The sequence below is a fragment of the Astyanax mexicanus genome, chromosome 2, assembly GCF_023375975.1.
Source record: "Astyanax mexicanus isolate ESR-SI-001 chromosome 2, AstMex3_surface, whole genome shotgun sequence".
Classification (NCBI taxonomy): Eukaryota; Metazoa; Chordata; class Actinopteri; order Characiformes; family Acestrorhamphidae; genus Astyanax; species Astyanax mexicanus.
Genome location: NC_064409.1, coordinates 37,216,505 through 37,238,258, shown reverse-complemented (window position 1 = coordinate 37,238,258; position 21,754 = coordinate 37,216,505). Strand labels below are relative to the sequence as shown.

The following is a 21,754-nucleotide window of genomic DNA, read 5'->3' as shown; positions in this document are numbered from 1 at the left end:
GGAATAGGGAGGAAAGGGAGAGCGGGACTGTGCATGATACGGGCCAAACGCTGTATCATGGGGGAAATTCCCTTATGTGATGAGGAAGAGACAACACCGTTTTCATTTATCATCTGCCTTGAAAGTCATATGTGTAGTATTATCATTTTATATACGCATCATAACATCTATATTTACACTTATAACCTTATCTGGAAATACTGCACAGCTCAGGGCCTGAGTTACAGCTGTACAGTACTTGTTTACCACAAGTACCACTAGTCGCTGGTTAGTTGACTGTAATGAAGCAGAACATGGAGAAAGCGGAAATACTGTTAATTCAAGCTTGGGGAAAAATAAACTAACTATACAGCATCCTTGATGAACCTTTCTTCTTCATTCAAGGTAACAAACCAACTGGACATCTGTTAAGCTCAGGATTTAAACAGATAACCATTTGCAAAGCCGTTTAAACCAAGTTTAAACCAACAATTAACTCACAGAGTCTGCAAAGCACAGCACCAGTAAGCTGCCCAAACTCAGAGTCAGGACTTACCTTCCTTCACAATGACTGCGCTGTCTTTAGTGGTGGTGGCACTCTCACTTAAGCCCACCATGTTCTCAGAGAAGATCCTGAAGAAGTATTCGTTGCCTACAACCAGCTCACCAATAGTGATACAGGTGCGGTGGTAGTGCTCCACGCAGGTGTACCACTCCTGTTCCGAGCAAGCACACGCATATTAAATTGATAAATTATGTAAGAAAATATCAAACCAGAAAAATTTATCTTATTTATGTTTACCATTGTCTTTTTGTCTGCCTTCTGGATAGTGTATCCTGTTATGGGGGCATTGCCATTGTCCTTTGGGGGCGTCCAGTCTAGAGCTACGTTCTCCCCCCAGACCTCCTCAATTCTAACACACTGAGGAGGACCAGGAAGGTCTGATCGACAGATTGTTAAAAAAAAAAATAGATGGTTAGCATTCATTAGGCTACTATACAGCTATTAGACATTAGACAATGATAGCTAAAATATCATTATGTCTGATCGTAGAGAACATAAGTATTAAGAATAGTAGGTCTTAATTTATGTCTAAGTTCTACCAACCTCAAAGGCTTATTAAAAAGCCAGACTGGGTAACTCACCTACTATCTGGATGTCCACAACAGCTGTATCCACATGATTCTCCACCTGAACGGTCATGTGATATTTCCCAGAGTGCTTGCGCTCAGCCTTGCGGATGAAGATAATGCTGTCGCAGTCTGAGTTGCGAATACTGACTTGCTTTGGTTCAACAGGCTGGTCGTCTTTCAGCCAGGTGACCTTTGGCCTGGGTTTGCCCTGTAAACCAGCCAGGTACAGTGGAGTTATACAGGTTTGCAGGAGGAATGTTTGAAGCAAATGTTATATATTCTAATGCATTTTGATTAAGATAATTTGAATAAAAAAAAATATACTGTATTTTTCACACTATAAGGTACATTTAAAATTCTTTAGTTTTCCCAAAAAATCGTCAGTGCACCTTATAATGCATTATAGAGTTTCAGTAAAGTTTCTCCAGTACTGAGACTGGAGCAGTATCAACATTACCTGCTAACTGCGCTAAGTGCTCCATTCAGAGGTGAGTATTATTGGCATGTAGCCTGCTGCTAACCTGGCTTGCTATCGCACTGGCTTACCGGAACACTCAGGGTTCCTCATTGTAGCGCTGTCATGCAGCATTTAGTAGCGTAGCTAAGCTTACAGTAAGCTTAGATTTCCAGACTTACACTAAGGCTGGGTGCAGCAGTATTAGCGATTGGTGGAAATCTGAAAATCTAAGCTTAATGTAAATAAAAGGAAGCGCTTTACTCACCCAAATAAACAGTTTTCAGTAGGGAAATCTGTGTAGATTAACATCCAGCGCTCGTTTGACTTTAAAAGAGAATGTTTCTTTTTTAAGAATTACAGTTTTGTTAGTTTAACTTTATTGGTCTGGCCACCCAGTGACGAGACCTGCTGAATTGGAATGAAAACATGGCTACACCCCTGTGCATTACTAGTGTCCCATAATGCACCTTATAGTCCGGTGCACCTTATGTATAAAAATATAGACCACAAAAATAAACGTTTAATCCAGTGCGACATATAGTGCAAAAAATATATGTGATTTTTCATCAAGGTTTAACAACAGTTGTCTTACCACAAACGGCACAACAAGGTTGACAACTTCTCCGACCATGCGTGTGTATGTCTGCTTCAGATGGCGAGGTATGCGAATCTTAGGAGGCTCTAAAAGATATAAGCTTCATGTCAGCAAATATCCATTTTTTCCTATAATTATTTTATTATAAAGAATAAAATGTACCAAAATATCAGAAATCTTCTTAAAAATCATATCATCATTTTGAACCGTGTCCTATTGTAGCATATACAGTATTGATATGGAATTACTCTCTAGCTCCAAATGAGTGGCTTACCAATAACCTCTTTGACCAGGATGGAGTGCTGTGTGGTGCGGGGTTGGCTGGCTCCAGCAGCGTTAATAGCCTTCACTCGCACTAGGATCTTGCCTTCAGGAGGCAGGTCTGTTATGGTGAACTTGGTTTTCTCAATCAATTCCTTATTGGCAACTACCCAGTCATCCGCTGTGAAGAAAACAGTTCAGATTTTTTATTTCTTATATTTTACCATTCATATCACAATTGACGTGAGACACTTTTCTTCAATATGTGGTAAAAGTGGTATTATTTAGTGAAGCAAAAATCTTGAACTGTTCAAACCTTGATGTAAAAATACCTAAATGTATTACTAATGTGACAATTTACACATGAAAGCACTTCGAGAAATGGCTAATGTAGGCATGACAGACACAGCAAAGATGCACAGAACTCTTACTTCCTTCAATGCAGTACTCTATTTGGTACCCATCCAAACCAGCAGCACCGATAGTTTCTGGGGGACGCCACTTCATTGTTACAGTTGTGTCTGTGACATCATCAACTATCAGCATTGTGGGTTCACTGGTGACAGCTTAAAGAGGAGACAAAGAGAAGTATGAACAAAACAAAACACAAAATTAGCTTTCAATATATAGCAAACAAACATGCATCAAACAAAAACATGACAAATACATGATGAATAAACAGTACCAAGTGAAAATAAAGAAATTACAATTGCAATTAAATTAAATTTAAATAAAAATTTTAGTTATGTGCAACAGATTTCAAATAATTAAAGAGAAGGTAATGTAAAATTCATTTATTAGAATGGTCAAATAAGACAATTTATTGTGGGCTGTTTAGACAGAACCAGAAACACAGAGAGAGAGAGAGACAGAGAGAGAGAGAGAGAGAGAGAGAGAGAGAGAGCAAAAGCAGCTAATGAGGATCCAAATTAAACAAATAAACACAGAGAGAGAAAGAAAAAGAGAGCAAGTGTGTGTTTGTTTGTTAAACAATCTGAATGTGGTAAACTGTTAAAAAAAATAAAATTTAAATGTGTCCAGAATGAAAATTCTAAAAACTGTACATTATCAACAATTACGCTATGATTTAATTTCAGACAACTTGACAATAGAATATTATAAAATGGTAAGTAGATAAAACATTCTTTGACATTACTTTCACTTTTTATTCGTAGAATTCTTCAAACACTAAAGTAAACTTTAGGAAATAAATTGTGTAAAAATATAAAAGTATTACAAACCTCTGAATGCTAGTGTATCTTGGATAATTAAAAAGATAATGATATAGAAAAAATGAAATGACAGCTGTGTCTCTGAATAACAAGTACAATGACTAATAATGACCACACAGATATCCTTACTCTCATACAAATGCTCACACATGCACGTGTGAGGGGATCCTTCATTTATCTCTCTGGCATCTTCTGTAGATCTCATTATGTTATTTTTCTCTATTCTTTCGCTGTTCATCATGCCCACAGTGTGACTGGAACCAGGAGAGAAGCTCATCTCCTAAACCTATAATCCTCAGATGATTTGGCAGCCATCATAAAGACATATTTAATATCTTCTTAATCTCAGGCTTGGTCTGTGGAGGTCACAGTCAGAATACTTTGGATGCTGGAGTCTGCAGAGCAACAGCTGCAAAAGGGGAGACCCAAGGGCAAGCTCAGATATGGCGACTGTGTAATGTTGTATCTATAGTGTCGCCATCTCCCTTGATGTGATCTGCTGGGTTATGTACATTTATCTTACACAATGGGACAAAGGAGTTGACATAACTAATCAAAGGGTGCTGTTGACAGAGTTGGCCGTGGAACATCCAGAGGCAACAGGACACAGCATGAGGCAGAGGTGTAAGAGAGTTACTCACCAAGGGGAACAAAAGCCTTGGAGGGTTCACTGGGTTTGGACACACCGATGGCATTAACAGCGAAGACTCGCACCTCGTACGGCACTCCTTCAATCATCTTTTTAGGCTCGAATGTGGTTTCTTTGCAGAGGTCAAAGTTTAGTCTCATCCATCTAGAGCTCTGTTTCTTCTTCCTCTCAATGAAGTATCCTGAGAGACAGAGCAGCGTAAGTACAGAAATTAATTTACACTGCAGATTGTGTTTAGAAGATGCTGACCCAATATGTATTAAGCATTTTCTCTCATAATGGTTCAGTTTATCAAAATTAAAATGTGAGCTAGACTTGTAGAGAGCATACAGCTCTGAAAAAAAAGAGTTTCTTTGATTTTACCAAATTGAAAACCTCTGGAATATAATCAAGAGGAAGATAAATGATCAGAACCATTAAAACAAGCTGAACTGCTTGAATTTTTGTACCAGGAGTGGCATAAATTATCCAAAAGCAGTGTGTAAGACTGGTGGAGGATAACATGCCAAGCTGCATGAAAACTGTGATTAAAAACCAGGGTTATTCCACCAAATATTGATTTCTGAAATTTATGAATATGAACTTGTTTTCTTTGCATTATTTAAGGTCTGAAAGCTCTGCATCTTTTTTGTTATTTCACTTATTTCTCATTTTCTCCAAATAAATGCTCTAAATAACAATATTTTTATTTGGAATTTGGGAGAAATGTTGTTCGTGGTTTATAAAATAAAACATCAATGTTCACTTTACTCAAACATATACCTATAAATAGTACAAACAGAGAAACTGAAGTGCTCTTATTTTTTCAGAGCTGTATACTTAGAACACCTTATCAAATAAACCAAAATGTAGATATTTTCTATTTTGGTAAATCTTCTATAGAACTGCAGACATTTTGTTTATTTATTCTTTCCTTTTGTTCACAGGATTCCTAAAATAAAAAAGACCATATAAAATTCTATGTAACTTGTCACTTTATACAAAAATGTTAGACCATTGTAATTGATACAACATTTTAAATGCCTTGACAAATAACCAAACAATATGTGCATGCTTCTAGTGTGTGCTTACCTAGGATTGGAGATCCACCATCATAATAGGGAGGATCCCATGTCATTGAACACCAGTCCCCACCAACTACAGGAACCAAGGGAGCCCCAGGGGCATCAGGAATATCTAGAGATTAAAGAACAGTAATTTATTTTTAAAAACATGCATGAATTTTCAAAAAGAGTAATAACCATTTAAACTTGTCATTAACTTAGTAGATAATTTCATAAACATCAAAAATCTAAACACATGATTGTCAACCAAACATTTACAACTTATAATAACATTATTGCTTTCCCTGTGGCAGACAGACAGGGCTTGATTCCCTGGTTGGAGAATAAGTGTTCCTGAGCAAATTTCAAATTTAAGTTTGCTGTAGATTCAGAGTTTCATCCAAATTCCTCAAAGTAATTTACTGCTATTATTACTCAAGTTAACAAAACATGATCAGCTTCATATTAATATTCTGAGATCCAATTCTGATTGCGAATTAATCATTTGTCAACCTTACCCACAACCTTGACCTTAACACTGGCTGTGTCTTCTCCTGCTTCGTTCTGCAGCACAATCTTGTAGTTGCCACTGTCTTCTCTCTCAGTTACATCAATGGTGAGGCATGTGTGGTCAGGAAACGTCTCGGCACGGACTCGACTCCCTGTGTCAAGAATGACCTAACACAACACACATACATTTACATCTATTAATTTATACAATATTATATACAATATCAGAGAGTTACCCTGTTTTTTGATTCCTGAAAAAAAAAACAAATGCATGGATGGAATGCAATAGAATAGAGATTGTACCAGTACTTTTCTTCACCTATTCCAGTTCTACTCACCCTCTCTCCTTTCATCCACACCACTCTGGGAGCAGGCTCTCCACTGATGGGGATCTCCAAGCGCAGTTTGTTTCCAGCCACTATGGTAACAGTGTTGTCTGGAGCATTCAGAGCCTCCAAATGCACTCTAGGGGGATCTAAAATAACATTTTAATATCTTTATTCATTTACGAAATTAAACACATTAAAATGGGGAACTTGTAGCCCTACCCTTTGTTTCAAGTGTTTCAAAGGAGACCATAGTTACAAGGAGATATGGGTGGAATCCTCCCCCTAAGAATTGGGACAACCCTTCAAGAACCTGTAGGCGACCCTGCCAGGCTGATGTGATAGCTGTGCAGCGATAAAGTTCAGCAACCCAGCTGCTGGTTAACTAGTTAATGTTAGATCCTCATAAGTCCTTAATTCCTCTGTGATAGGGAGCTGATATTTGTTTTAATTTTATTTTAAAAGCTGTAGCCTCTGCCGTCTGTTGCATCATTGAAGATGGAACAGGAATGTTTGCTTGTTAGCTACTTTGACAAACTTCTAGTTATTTTTTATGCTTGTTATGAAGAAAATGTCCATAAAACATTGAACACATTAAACTATGGTAATATAGTGTTTATTGTACTTTTTAACAAGGAAAACACTTTCATTTATTTATTTTTTTTTATTGCTTGTGCTGTCATCTTGACAGTGATTCTCATAGCCCTCTGTTTTAGACCACGTAGCTCTAACACTTCCCCCTACCCCTAGATGTAAACATGGAAACAGAGTGGTAGGGATAAGTGGTAGGGTCTAGTGAAATGGGATTGGCCCTTGCAATCAACAAAATGACTTTAGGCTCAGGTATGTATTGGTAGACTTTCCACCTAGATATTGTTCTTACCTATGATGTGAACCTTGGCACTGAGGCTCTGTGAATAACCTTCAGGCACAAATGTGTAATCTCCAGCATCATGAAGAGTGCAGCTCTCAACCTCCAACCTGTGGGTCCTGTCAAAACCAAAAGGTAAAAAAGATTTGTTTTTAAAGAAGACGAAATTTGGAAAATTGGTAAAACATTTTCATGATACACAATACACTATGTATTCTTATAGATTTACAGCATGGTACTATAATAGGATGGCGCCATAACAAAAAGATATGAAAGATGCTGGGTGACTCTACTTGGCTCTGTGCAGAATGGTAAGACGTTCACTGGGCTGGATGAGCTGACCATTCCTGTACCAGCGTCCAGGAACATTTACAGGTAAGATCTCACAGTGCAACTTCATTGGCTGGCCCAATTTTATTGTTATATCCTGTAGATCCTGCAGAATCTTCAGAGGCTTCACTTAACCGGTCAACAACATGGGACACAAAGAAAGGAGAAAAACAAAGTGACAGGGAGATAAAAGTGAGCAAAAAAAATGAGAATGAAAGAGAAATGTATCACTTATAACTGTAAAACGATGCACATTTTGATGGGTCATGAAGCTTGTCAAAGCAGATACAGTACTTTAGTACTAAGTACTGTGATCACGGATCACCTTTCCTTTATTTAATTCAGGTCAAAACAGCAACAGCTCTTCCTTTTTATTAGATATTTTTAGGACGGTGTGAAGAAATTTAGAGTCAGTAAGATAAGGGACCCTAACTTACACCCTGCACAAGACAGGTCGCAATGCTCATTGCTATTTTACACCCTGTGAACATTCTATTTTCACACCTATGTTGTTTAAATAGCAAAGACGCTAGTGAATATATTTACAATAATGGGCATAATTGATTCCAAGTGGTGTGTTTAGGTACATTTCTAGCGTATTCTTTTTTTTGGCAAAAGAAAACACAGATGCAACACTGACTGAAACTAACCTAGATGGTCAGATGTTTATTGCTATCTTGGCAGTGAATTGACATCATACGCATCTCCAATGTGTGTAAACCCCCACTTTTTACGCCCACATGGACATGCAACAGTGTACAAAACCCATGAACAAGCATGAATGAGCAGCTCAGCGTCCTATGCTGAGAGGCATTGTACATGTCCCAGTAGCTGCACCATTGAAATAGCAATGTGCCAAAGTCATAACACACCTGGCTCTTAAAGGAAATGGCAAGTGACACGCTGATTTATTTATTTCATGTTGTGTTTGTTTTGACTTGAAATAAATAAAGAACTGCATTTTTGCACAGTACTGAAGTTCTAAATACTGTAAACTGAAGTCAGGTAATCTGAACCAGTGTTTGCAAAAAGTTAATGGTACACACAGTCAACTTGGACGCGGGCCTCAGTGGTGCCTCCAGTAGCCATGAGGGAATATGTGGCTGTGTCTTCTTTTATAGCATCATCTATAATCAGCCAGTGCTTGGTTCCTTCACATTTTACGCGATACCTTGAGCGCACTCCTGTTGGTACCTCCACCCCATTCTTCATCCTATCACAGTCAAATACAAAAGCAGTGCTTTATACCCATCACAGTTTTTTTTCCACGTCAGGCTTCAGATGACTACAAAGTATTTCTTATTCTCTGTATCTCTCTTATACACACATACCATTTAACCTTTGCTCCTTCCTCTGACACTTCACACTCCAACTCGATCCGTTCATTAACTGTAGTCTTCACAGGTTCCAGCTCTTTAACAATCTTTATGGGCAACTCTGCAGAAAGATTTTATTATAAACACTGTTTTTATGTACATCAAAGCAAATTTAATCTTAAATAGACTTTTATTTACTTTACTAGCTATCAACAACAATAAAATACACACAACACAAAATACATGTTTCTAATTTATGGTACACATTTAAATAAATATGGTTATTAAAAAAACTGCATGAAAAATGTCATTGCTAATTTTAAAGTCTAGATTGATGTTTATGGTAGATACACATACCCTTCACAAACAGCTCTGTAGTAGACTTTTCCTCTCCTGCAGTCACTGAATACGCAGCATCATCGTTTATTTGACAGTTGTTGATGACCAGGATCCGCTGTGTACCCTTGTGCTCAAAGATATACCTGCCCAATTAATACATTATTTCAGATACTGAAAACTTGGTAGCCCATTCAGTGCTTTTATCATGTGTCAAGTCTCTAAAATGTGGTGTTACCTCACTTTTCCCTTATTTGTATACACTAGAGATGGGAAGATCGATCAGATATGTATTGGCATTGGCCAATTTTCAGCCAAAATATGCGGTCAGTGGTAAGGGTTAAGCAGTTGCGCAGCACTGTGTGTGGATCACTGAAACTACAGTTCCTGGTCAGCAGCCAATCAGAGCTACAGCTCAGCTCATTCTGGAGTTTTTACAGTTTCTGCAGTTTATATGTTGTTGAAAGATTTAATGATTTTAAAGATTTTAACTCCACTACCCGGATAATACTGCTCTCTTTTGGCCCAATCAGTGAGTAGCAGAGCTAGCAAGCTAATGCAGCTTCTTTCAAAATTTAAAGCTCTCCACGTCATCAATCACAACACGGCAAACCTCAGACTTTCTCTTAAAATGTGGGGGTACTGGGGGTACAGACGCAGCCGCCAGGCAAAACAGTGGAAACTTTTGGGGGCACAAATCAGTACAGACCCCTTAGTTATGCCCCACAAGTGAGTATATGCTTGTCTCCATTGCAGAGAATGCGCAGGTTTATGCTTCTCCCATATTGCACTCTTTATTAACTTCATTCTGAACAAATTTCGCTTATTCAAACAACACAGAATTAAACTTAAAAGGCAGTTTATTGCAGTTTATTGTTGGGTTTAAATCAGGGCTCATAATGACATTTAATGGAGCTGGCCAGAACACAGAACACAACATAGGCTTGGTTAGAGTTAGATTGGATTTTTTGGGCCTGATCTCTCTGACTCAGGTGGTCGATGTTGAGATATCTTATCCTGTGTTATTGGCATTTGAGTAAACAAAAACTTACACATAAATCTCTCATTTCAGATTTCCAGTGTTTGTTTAGAGGTGGCCGTAATTAGGTAAATCTGTACCAAGTTTGCTTGGTATCTATGTGGCATTTGGCCCCTCCCACGATCGGTATCTGTGATTGGCCGATCGAGCTGAAAGACAGTCGGCGATCTAAGTTGACCCAAAAAAATATGAACGCTCCATCTCTAGTATACACAAATAGCAACAAAACAGACAATCACCCGCAATAAATACCACTAAAACAGTGGTATTGTTTTCAAACATGTTTTCACACATGCAATAATCAACATATTATGTAAAGACACTCAATCTGCTGACTACTATTTTATTATGTAGTGTGTCTAGACAAGTGTGTCAACTAAAGTTGAGAGTTTAAAATTTCAGAAATTACATTTTAATACTAATTATCTTAAGTAGGTATTTAAGAATGTGTTTAGAAAGATAGAATGAAAAACAGACATAGATTAAATGAAGATGCACATTCTAAACGCTTTTATAATTTAGAAGAAAGTCATCAGCTCATAACAAGTTTTTGTTACATTTGATATCATGTTCATATTGTTTGATCATGAATATTCACATTTATTTATAGTTATTTCATCACAGTGTTTTTTTTCCACAATTATCTGACCTATTACACCACAGAACTACATATTCCAGCATGCTTTAACTTCACTCCACAACCAATGATGTCAAAGTACACAAGTGGTTAAATGTCACAAATATTTAAAAATTTAATGACATGCAGACTTACTTCCTATTACTTAAGGCCACAAGAAGAGCCAGAATGGAACCAGAGCGCAGGATGGAAGAGGTTGAGGTTATGGTGCACAGATGAAAGCACCACGGCACAACAGGCATAATTGGACAGGACAGAAGGACAGAAAGACATCATGCCTAGAATGACTCAGGCTTTAAGAGCCATTGTTATAGAGAGGTTACACAGATGTATAAATAGACAGATGAATAGAGAGGTAATCCTCAATAACAAACAATTCTGAGACAACAGCACAACATCGGAGTAAAGGGTAAGAAAGATACAGTAACCACCCAGATGGCTTTAGCATAGTATGGCTTTGAATAACAATGTATTTGTGTTTGATTAAATAGGAGAATCCATTTGTGATACATATACAACTCATATTTGGGGGTTGTAACACTGATAGAACTGTTAATAATCTGTTAATTGCCAGGTGTGCCACTGACTTAAAAGACCCTAGACACAGGTATCAGTCAGGACGTGCTGCAGTCCACAAACCCTACTTTTACACCATCAATAAATAGATTAAAGAATAAAATAACATTGCTAAACGTGCAGGTCAGTTTCCTCTGCTGAGAAGTGCAGAATTGCTGCATCATTTAAATGCCAATCTGTCAAAATCAGAGCACACCTGGCTCTTAAAAGGAATGACAAGTGACACGCTGACTGGTAATTGCAGATTACGCCTAAACACACCCTTGATAGGTCATATTTTTTGATTATTGTTTTTTTTTGTGTGAGTGTGCCTTATTGCTGCAGGTTGCTGCCTCACATGCTCTTTGCACGTTTCACGTTGCACAGTTGACAGCCCGACTATAGATCACAAAAATAGGGCCCTATATGTGTTTGTTATTGCAAAGCCAGACTCTAGTAAAGTCCTGTAAAGGAGGTAGTGCATTTTTCCGCAGAATGAAAGACCTGTAGTTAATAACAAAGATTCATTATTCTTATGATATTTCAAATTCAAATGTAGCTCAGGACCCACACAAAACCTAAAAATGCAAAACACATTTGACTTGTATTTGTAACAATACTTTATGTCTGCTGTATGTAATGGTTCACTGCAAGGGAGTATGGAGTCTAATAAAAGCTGAAATGCATCTTTTTTAGAGACTTTTTATAGAGTATGAGACCAACTAACTCACATGAGCCATTACATCTGGGTCCTTTAGCAGCACAAGATACGAATAAACAACCTCAGCACAACCATTTCACAAATCAAACGCATTTTATGGGATATTCCCAAAAATGCCTTTCATTTGTGCAAACAAAGAAGGAAATTAACGGAATGGCAGAACAGAACTTCAGTAAAAAAAGGTAACCTACTTAGGAGTGGGACGAATTTCCTGACCATTCTTGTACCATTTCAGGTCAACAGTTGGGTCAGCCATGTCCACTATTAATCGTATCTTCCCACCTTTGTCCACCTGATATGCAGGGTCTAGCTTCTTGGCAAAAGCTACAGGGAACAGTAAGTACCTTAAAGAAGCTGCGAAGTATCAATTAAACTGAACACAAAGAAACTAAATTCTGTATGAATTGAATTTCACTTTCTGAAATTGCAAATGAAGCATGTTTAGCACCTTCACTCTTCTTCTCCTCCTTCTTTGTCTTCTTCAACCTCTTTAACAGTCCACGGAGGTCAGTGATGCCATAGGTGAAGGCGATCTTTTCATACTCATCTGGCCGGGCATTTTTCAGGATCTCCCAGACATCAACCTCTGGTGCCTCCTCCTGCTTTGGTTCTCTGATGCCACGGAGTGAAATAGTGTCAGTAGCAGCTACAAGCAGGTGCTCGCAACATGTGCTGAGGAACCAGGGTTTCACATAACCGAGATGCTAAATTGGATGCTTTCTCTTTCTGTCTTTAGATTGATTTGGACAGGATTAAATAGGACATAGGTTAAATAGGTCATGTATTGTCCTAACTGTGCTTTAATCTGTTATCATGCATATTAACAGTATACTCTTGAAAACACTGAAAACTGGGGAAGAGCCTCTGAACCACTGATCTGGGTGAATGTACTTTATTTCCAATCTCTCTACACTAAGAGACCATTAGCAGAATGGTCAGTCAAAAAAGAAAGATCCTGCAGGCTCATTAAAAAACAACAAGTACGACAAAACAACAAAAACGACTCGTACTGTGGTAGTTTCACTGCTGAAAAAACATCTATGTGTGTTTTTAATTAACTATTACTATTATAACTACTATACTATTATAACTATTACTTTAATTAAGTCTACATGATCTGAAAACCCTGGTTTGACTATCTCTTCATCTCTGGGTCCTCTGCACATGTCACACAAAGAGATGGGCAAAATAAATTTCTGATCTTCTTTATACTATTGTTCTTTAGTTCTATGTATGTCATTGATTAAATGTTATATAAGAGAAATGACAGATCTCTAGGGTTTTGTGATGCTGGTCAGGGTAAACCTATCATGAAAAGAATATGGGGTGTTTAAACAATGACATGGGCAGGGATTTGTTACGAGTCTTTTATAGTAAATATCTGCTAGCATTTAGCATTAGATTCAATTCTAAAGTATAATGTCAAAGGAATTTGTTAGGTGGAATAAATAATTAAATAGAAAATAGTAAATAGGAGGATTATCTGAACATTTAGAAGCAGATTAATAACTGCTGTCAATCTGCTGCAAAGGCTACACGTCAATTGTGATGAAGAAATGAAGCCAGTGAAGAAAGAATGAGAGGTAAGATGATCTTCAGTTGATGGACAGCTGTCATATTTATTGTACTTCACAGACTAATAAGGCCCATCCCTTTGCAAAGTTCCTATTTGAGTAAATTCAGAAGGAACATACTCCTTAGGATTAGAGGTGAGGGTTTATTAATAGGTGTTAAAACGTGGTTATTGAGCATGTTTTTCAGAATGAGGTAAGTTCAGTTAGTTGTCAGCTGTCGATGTCAATCAGGCCTTTTATTCACAGACATTGTCCTTAATGCCTGGAAGGTTTGAGGCAAACAGCATGAAATTATTATTTACATTTCCTCTAATGTGTGTTTGAGATCTGCATGTACTCAGGCAGGTATTAAGAACACTATAGATTACACTTGCAACTGAGTTTATATTTGTATTTTAATTAATAGTAATACATTAATATGTAGCGATAACACTATTTTGCAGCTTCATTTAGAGTTCATCCAACAACTACTCAAAAATTACTGGAAAACTGTGTCCTTTGTTCCAGTGTTATTTAACTGATTACATTCTTATATATTCTGATTATATATTATATCTAAGAGCAACCAAATGGTTTGGCAGGCCCATTTTAATAGAACAAAAACTAAAAAAATCTATTTTATCAATTCTGTCCTTAGCATAGTATTTGGTTTCTTAAGAAATGGCAAATGTCAGTATGGAAATCCATTTGTTTCTTTCCTTAATTCACTGCCTAATTTAGAGTAAAGTAAAATTATATAGAAGCTGTATTTAAATGAAATGTGGGTTTTAAATGTGGGTTCTGTATCAAACATTCTACATTTAAACACATTCAAGCATATAAAATGAATAATATTTTACCAAAAAATAAAAAATTGTCAGAAAAAATGTTACACTAGGCATGAGCTGATCAGTCCACATTCCCAAAGTAGTGTCTTGTAAAAAGAAATACAAAGAAGAAATGCTTTAAATCTGAAGCACAAAGGGCAATTTCCATGATTTCTGAGTGTTTCTGGAGCTTTCATGAATGCTGCTTGAAAATGAAGTGTTACCGAACTACAGTAGGCCAACACTCTTGCTTTTCCAGTTCTGATAGCTACAATCCATGCTTGGTAAGCTACAGGATTATGGTACTTACCGAGAGTAAGGACTAACTTAATTACCTATTTTCTGTACTAACCTGGTATTTCTGAATATGTGGGAAAGAAGAAGAAACAAGCCAAAATAAATGTGGAATTTAGTCTCTATGAATGGATTTTGTTTCCTATGTGCTGTTCACCAAACAGAACAGAACATAAAGGCACAACCCCAAGAACAAAAAGGTTTGTGGGGAAAAAATAAAAAATACAAAAATGGATCAAAGAAGTGATTTTCACAGTGTTTGATGTTCACTGGTTAATGTACAGCATCTAACAACAATTTATCAAGTTATCATTAGAATGCATAAAAATACATTAAAAAATGACTGACATTTGGAATTATAAAAAATAATATTTAAATTTTCCCTTTTCTGTGTGGCAAATTTGAAATAAAAGAGTTGAGAAGAGGACACTAAAATCAGGGCTTTAAAAATGCAAGAAAAAGAAAAAAAAAAACTTGGTCCCCTGAGGGGCAGACTGTGGTTCTCACCTATGTTTGAGAAGCCCACTAAAGTCAAGCTCCCCTGCATCCTCCTGGCCTTCACTGCTGTTGTTAACAAGAAGAGATTAATGGAGATTCCATTAGACAGACAGTCACAAACACTACAGTAAAAACAACGCATCCAGGGCCTCTGCCTGCAATCTATGCATTAGCGCCAAGCAAGCGCATGATTGATTGAGGGATACACAAAAGCCTTTCGCTCAGCAGCCTGCAGCATCTCTGCAGCTTTGAACGAAGTGGTTTGTGCATGGCCTATGAAGTGTAGTCTCAAGAGACCCATGACAGCGTTCTCACATCAATGTTGCAATGTTGCCTTGCAGGCATTTTGTGAGAACACTATGAGCCAGGAGAGTGTGCGTTGCTTTCTAACACATGACTGGGAAGGAGTTTTCAAATGCAATGTTGGCCTCGAACAGTTCAACACGCTGGTTTGGATGTTTTGTTGTGTGGTTGGAAGGATCTTCTAAAGCATTATCTTTTGTTTGGAAAGGTTATTTGTGAACATGGCAATCCTAAACTTCAAACCATGGTTCATCACTGGTTTGTAGAGGATTACAGATTTTTAACTTTAAATTAATATGCACAATCAGCTTCTTAAATGAGACAACAGCTTAGGTGTGTCCAGTCTTATTTGCACAGGGCCAATGTGGTTGCAGGTGTTCATTTAAAACAACCAGCCACACATCGGGTTGCTTAATCAATTGCTCAGTCTGGCTAAGAAAATGAAAACCTGCAGCCACTCTGGACTTTCGGAGATCATTTACATGCACTCGATAACCAGGGCCCAGTTTTCCAAAAGCATCTTAGCATGAAGAACATCTTAACATGGCGAGAGAGTGCTTTGTGTGAAACTTGCTTGACCATTTAAGAATCATCTTAGTGCTAAGAACCTTTTGGGAAACCCACCCCAGATCAACTGGATTTCTGCATTTATCTGATTATTTAAATATTTGATTTATATTGGTCGAATATACTGATTAAATTTTATTAAGTGCATGTAAACACTTTACAATGTTTGAAAAAGGGACTGACAAAGAATGAATGATAGAGTTGACAAAATGATAAAGTTCAGGTGTAGGGTCTCTCGTTACCTTCTTTTAAAGGCTGAACGAATATCAATACTCTGAGACACCTCTGGAATATCTGTGAAAACAGTGCAAATGCAAAAAAAACAAAAAACTTAATAACCTTAATCCCTGTACATGTCTCAGTTGAAATTGTGAACTGATGTGTAGGTGAACACACACCTTTCACCTCCAGGTCAAAAGAGCAGCTGTCAAACTTATCCTTATAGGTGACCTCACATCTGTAGTTTCCAGCATAATTCTCCTTAGCCTTGATGATATGCATCTCAAATGTGTGAATCTGCAGTGGCAAAAAAGTGAAAAGTCTGTAGAAGTGGGAGGCATCTTGCCTGATTACCGAAAATATGTTAATTTTAACTTTTGAACCAACAGCAGATGTGAAAACTGATACCTTGGTAAAGCGATCAAAACTCTCCTTCAACTGCAGGTGCTTGCCTGTCTTGCTGGCCAGATCCATCCATTTCCCCTTGAACCATTTGATAGTTGGTTTACGGAGCAGGTCCTTGGCCTCAACCTTTGCAATGAAGGTAATGTCTCCACCTTTGAAACATATGAACTGGTTTGATTTTAATTTTTTTAAATGTCCAGAAAATGTATGTCATTGTGGCCTTTTGCATTTTGGATTTGGATGTATTTTCAGTGACACAGATTTTATTTAATTACATGAAAAGCCAGATGTAAACAGATAATGTTAATTTAGAGCACTGCATATGTGTTTCCAGAAGCCCATGGCTGCTGATTGTTGAAAAAAATGTTTGAAATGTTTTAAATTCTTTGATACTTGATGACCTGACCTTTCCTAATTATGACTATAAACAAGCTAGTACCAACAACCTAATTTACATTTAGTTATCTAAAAGCTCAAAGCTCTTGGAGCACACTAACTTTTGCATGGTGATCTTTTATATTTTTTTCCAAAATTATACACAACAAAAATGTACATTAATCTTGAATAAAAATCTTTCACATTTAAGTTTTAGGGATATTTTTCTCATTTAACTGTTTACAATATTAATGTAAAAGTGCCCCCACTTTTGCATACCACTATATAATAGGTAATTAAAAATATGTATTTATGAGGAAATTAATTCTTAAGAGATAAAAACGAGTTTACCAACCTACAGTGATGGAACCACCCTGAGGCTTTTCAATCAGTAAAGTGGAAAGAGGAGGAGTTTCTATCTGCTTATCAATGTCCTCAGGCGGCTGTCCGTCCCCCAAAGACCACACTACACGAAGAGTGGAATATTATCACATCATCATCACCAACAGAAATATTTTGCAATAGACAGACATACAGTACACATAAAGACACAACAAAAACATATAACATAAAGACATTACTCATTCAAACAAACAGTTTATCACACACAGATATACTCAATCATACACACATACAGCTGCCAGCTGAGAACACAGCATTTAGCAACACAGAAAGCATACAGATACTATGAGCAAACATAAATCATTAACCTGTAAAAGGGGAAAGAGAGGGAAATTATTAACATTTTTAAAAAGATACTATGAAACCTGCGTATACAAGCTTCCTTTAATCCCACTTTTTGATCTGTAAAGCGTTCAGGTGATCTCCCTTCAAAGGAATCCCTACTTTCACCACAAAGAGTGCGCTAACTCACCTTGACACTTAAAGTTTGCATATTCCACCTTTCTTTTCTAGCTGTTCATTTTCCCATAGCTTATGAAAAAGCAGAGATTATCCAAAAGACCCATAGCTTCCTACAAGCAAGGGTGGGGTCACGCACTATGGTGTTTTAGGAGACCTCTCTTTTCCATAAAATATGCTGCTTTTGGCCAAATGAACCTGGTGCATTAGAGTGCATTAGTCCGGTTCCATTAAACTGGCCAAAGTGGGAAATGAATGTATATACAGTATTGTGCAAATGTGTTAGGGACCTGTGGGAATTTCAGTAAAGAAAAAGCTTATCTGTGAAGTAAGTGTTTATTAGCTCAGTAAACCACTAGCATTACAATAAATACAAACAGCAATTTTACAAAAAGCTGTGCTTTTACAGCACTGTTTTCCTTAAAACATCTGCTAATCTCTCCTCGTCTGAGTTTAATAGAGTTATTTATAGTTCTCATCATATCAACATCTGGTTTGATAAATTGGTAAATTTGGTAAATCAGGTGAGCTGCAGACAACTGCTGGTTCTTTAGCTTGGCTCACAGGATATAACATACTTCGTTAAAAATTAGAAATCCTTGTTGCATTTTACTGTATGTATGTTTATCTGCATTTTTCGGGTAAAAACACTCATATTGCAGAGATAAATGGATTAGTGTAATTTGTTTTGGTGCCTAAAACTTGCCCAGTACTGTATAATCTGGACTAGAATTCAGTCATTTCACTGAATCCACAGTGTATTTCCATTGGTTCATAAAGATTTTATTTATAAGACTTCTGCTGCTTTCATGACTTAAGTATTACCTGAGTCTTTTCTCCCCATGGCTGACTCAGGGACACTATCATCTAAACAGAGACAGAGAGACATTTTTACAGCACATCATGGTTACTGTGAAATCCAGTGCGGCAGACACACGGTAAAACATGCTCACACTCACACACTGCATGCTGTCAGGGAAATACGCAGATGTCTTTGTCAGTTTTCTTGATCCATAAAAACGTTTGGAGACATATGTTTGGGATCTCCTATTCATAGAAAAATGCAAATGTTTCTTGAAGGCAGAACTGCAATCACATTCACACACAAGTGTGGCGGGAAATTTACATACACCCACATGGACATGTTTTTTTGGGGGGTTGTAATGAGTGCACAACATACACCTTTATCAGAAATATAATAAAAAAATGATGCACTTTTTCATTTTTGTTTTTCTAAAATCACGACAAGGTGAAAATTATACATACCCCAAATGAGGTTTTAACTTTTAAGAGTAGTGCAAAATGACTTTTAATTGATTAAATCATCAAATCAAATCAAATTTATTTGTATAGCGCTTTTTACAACTGGTGTTGGCACAAAGCAGCTTTACAGAAACATGATAACAGCTGGTAGTTTCTTTGTGTCCAATAAAAAGTTAGTTTGACAGCGCTCATTGGACTGACCAGCACACATTACAATGGGAAAGTCCAAGGAGCTCAGAGCAGATCTGAATAAGATTTAAGAAAGCTGATGGAAACTGATGGAAGGCCAGTTTCATTGTGTATTTTACTATTAAAAAGTTGACTAACGTTTGAAGCTGACTGCATAGACTAACAAAAAGCCTTGATGAGAAAAATGTTATGTCAGGTGAGACAAAGACCCAGTATGAAAAAAGTATGTAAAATATTTTAAGGAATAAAGGAATTATGCAAATTTTCAGCATGGGCGTGATAGCATCATGCTCTGAAACTATATTTCTGGCAGTTTAACTGGAAGATTGCACAATCTTGTGCATGCTGTTCACTCATACAACCAAAAAAATAGAACAGTTAAAAATAACTGTACGCCCAATATTGATGTTGACATTTACATCCATGTCCATGATAAATGCATGCAAAGATAAATGTAAATTTATTGGTCGGAGGAGGCTGCAGAAATATTCAGGACAACACAGGTTGAAACAGACTCTTTATAGTTGGTATGACTTTCAATATAGTGTTAAGCTACACTATGTATTAGAAATAATGGTAACTGTTAAAACACCATATCTATAAGAAACTACGAACACATCCCTAACACATTATAATGCAATCATAAGAAATTATAAACAGTAATATAAACATGTATACATATACATTACACTTTAAACGCATATGCAATATGAATTAATGATTCAACGCATTAGAAGTAGTGTGACTAATAAACTTAACACAATAAAAACAGAACTAGGCTGGATATAAAGCAGTTCTAAACTTTATTCTGATTTAATAACACTTTCATTCATATTCATGTTTAACACCTTATGACTGCATTATAATATGGTGTAAATAACTTTGGCACTATTAATGTAAGTAATGAAATACAGCCCTTGAAAAAAATGAGGAGATCACTTAAAAATGATAAGTTTCTTTGATTTTACCAAATTGAAAACCTCTGGAATATAATCAAGAGGAAGATGGAAACCAAGATGAACTGCTTAAATTTTTGCACCAGGAGTGGCATAAAGTTATCCAAAAGCAGTGTGTAAGACTGGTGGAGGAGAACATGCCAAGATGCATGAAAACTGTGATTTAAAATCAGGGTTATTCCACTAAATATTGATTTCTAAACTCTTAAAACTTTATGAATATGAATTTGCTTTCTTTGCATTATTTGAGATCTGAAAGTTTTGCACCTTTTTGTTATTTTATTTATTTTGTTATTTCTCATTTTCTGCAAATAAATGCTATAAAAATTACAATATGTTTATTTGGAATTCGGGAGAAATGTTGTCTGTAGTTTATAGAATAAAATAAAAATGTTCACTTTGCTCAAACATATACCTATAAATAGCAAAATCAGAGAAAGAAAGAGTCAAAAACTAAAGCGGTCTCCTATTTTTTTTCAGATCTGTATGTTGTAAATATTATTTATGTGTTATAATGTTATGTTCCACTTTTAAAAATAAATAATGGATAATACATGTGGTTGTACAATATGTATACATAATGTACATACTGAATTACACTTTACAATATTGAGACCCATTTTATGACTGGCTTTTACCACCTTTTGGATGTATTCATAGTTCCTTATGGACATTTAAAGAAATTGCTACCCAAATAATCTCACCTACTTTTCAATCAAACTTTATTAAGAACCACACATAACCTTGTACATCTCTGATGATTTGCATTTCCAAGCATTGCTTTTAATAAAGGAAAGAGTCTTATTGTTTAAAATGTCAGATGTTAAGTGATGAGAGAATTCTTACTAGGAAGATCAACAGAAAGTTTCTTGTATGTACTGCCATCCTCTGGAAAGAAAACACAGTGTTGTTATTTGGCATCTGCTTCTGTTTTCATAGATCATTAATTCCAATGCTTTTTTTTCTCAATTACTTTGCTTGACTACTATTAAACTGTGACAAAGACCCAAAATGAGAGGAAACACTGAGGGTGATCTATGGTGATAAAATACACATACATATACCACTTATATATGTGTGTACAATTACACATACATAACTTCACAAAACATTCATACACTATGAATATTTTGATAAGTGTATACTGTATGTGTTAGCAACATATATGATTATGTATGATGTTTTCCACATCTGGAACTTTATATATATATAAAAGCATATATATACATAAAGGTAGTGCTTGTAGGAATTTCTGGTAACATGTATAAAATGACAAACATATACAGAATGTATGACTGAATAGCAAAATAGCCTTTAAATAGCCTGAATTTGTAAGCTGCTTTTCCTTCATCAGAGTCTCATGATCTCCTTCTCTTCTTCTAGTCTATTGCATAAACGGAGGCCTGTTACTGATGCTCTCTGTGAAACCAGATACATCGTAGCTGCACTACTG

General features: G+C 36.5%; 1 protein-coding gene across 15 annotated transcripts in view; it reads right to left on the bottom strand.

Moving 5' to 3' along the window:
• Nucleotides 1-21,754, bottom strand: part of mybpc1 (myosin binding protein C1) — a 50,089-nt gene that overhangs the window by 6,059 nt on the left and 22,276 nt on the right. For 6 of the 15 annotated variants that reach the window (XM_022671681.2, XM_049474305.1, XM_049474309.1 and 3 more), the window contains 25 exons: nt 21,148-21,189; nt 18,719-18,760; nt 17,388-17,498; nt 16,661-16,809; nt 16,432-16,549; nt 16,276-16,327; nt 15,173-15,229; nt 12,440-12,603; nt 12,183-12,315; nt 10,851-10,859; nt 9,061-9,185; nt 8,719-8,824; nt 8,434-8,600; nt 7,351-7,516; nt 7,070-7,176; nt 6,199-6,335; nt 5,869-6,028; nt 5,379-5,483; nt 4,300-4,488; nt 2,858-2,992; nt 2,440-2,607; nt 2,163-2,251; nt 1,126-1,321; nt 782-921; nt 536-695 (listed from right to left, as the gene is read on the bottom strand). In XM_022671681.2, the coding sequence (XP_022527402.1) occupies nt 536-695; nt 782-921; nt 1,126-1,321; nt 2,163-2,251; nt 2,440-2,607; nt 2,858-2,992; nt 4,300-4,488; nt 5,379-5,483; nt 5,869-6,028; nt 6,199-6,335; nt 7,070-7,176; nt 7,351-7,516; nt 8,434-8,600; nt 8,719-8,824; nt 9,061-9,185; nt 10,851-10,859; nt 12,183-12,315; nt 12,440-12,603; nt 15,173-15,229; nt 16,276-16,327; nt 16,432-16,549; nt 16,661-16,809; nt 17,388-17,498; nt 18,719-18,760; nt 21,148-21,189 (3,027 nt within the window). Of the gene's footprint in view, nt 1-535; nt 696-781; nt 922-1,125; nt 1,322-2,162; nt 2,252-2,439; nt 2,608-2,857; nt 2,993-4,299; nt 4,489-5,378; nt 5,484-5,868; nt 6,029-6,198; nt 6,336-7,069; nt 7,177-7,350; nt 7,517-8,433; nt 8,601-8,718; nt 8,825-9,060; nt 9,186-10,850; nt 10,860-12,182; nt 12,316-12,439; nt 12,604-15,172; nt 15,230-16,275; nt 16,328-16,431; nt 16,550-16,660; nt 16,810-17,387; nt 17,499-18,718; nt 18,761-18,852; nt 18,941-21,147; nt 21,190-21,754 lie in introns of those variants that run through there. The other 9 variants (XM_049474306.1, XM_049474308.1, XM_049474312.1 and 6 more) reach the window with 5 other exon arrangements.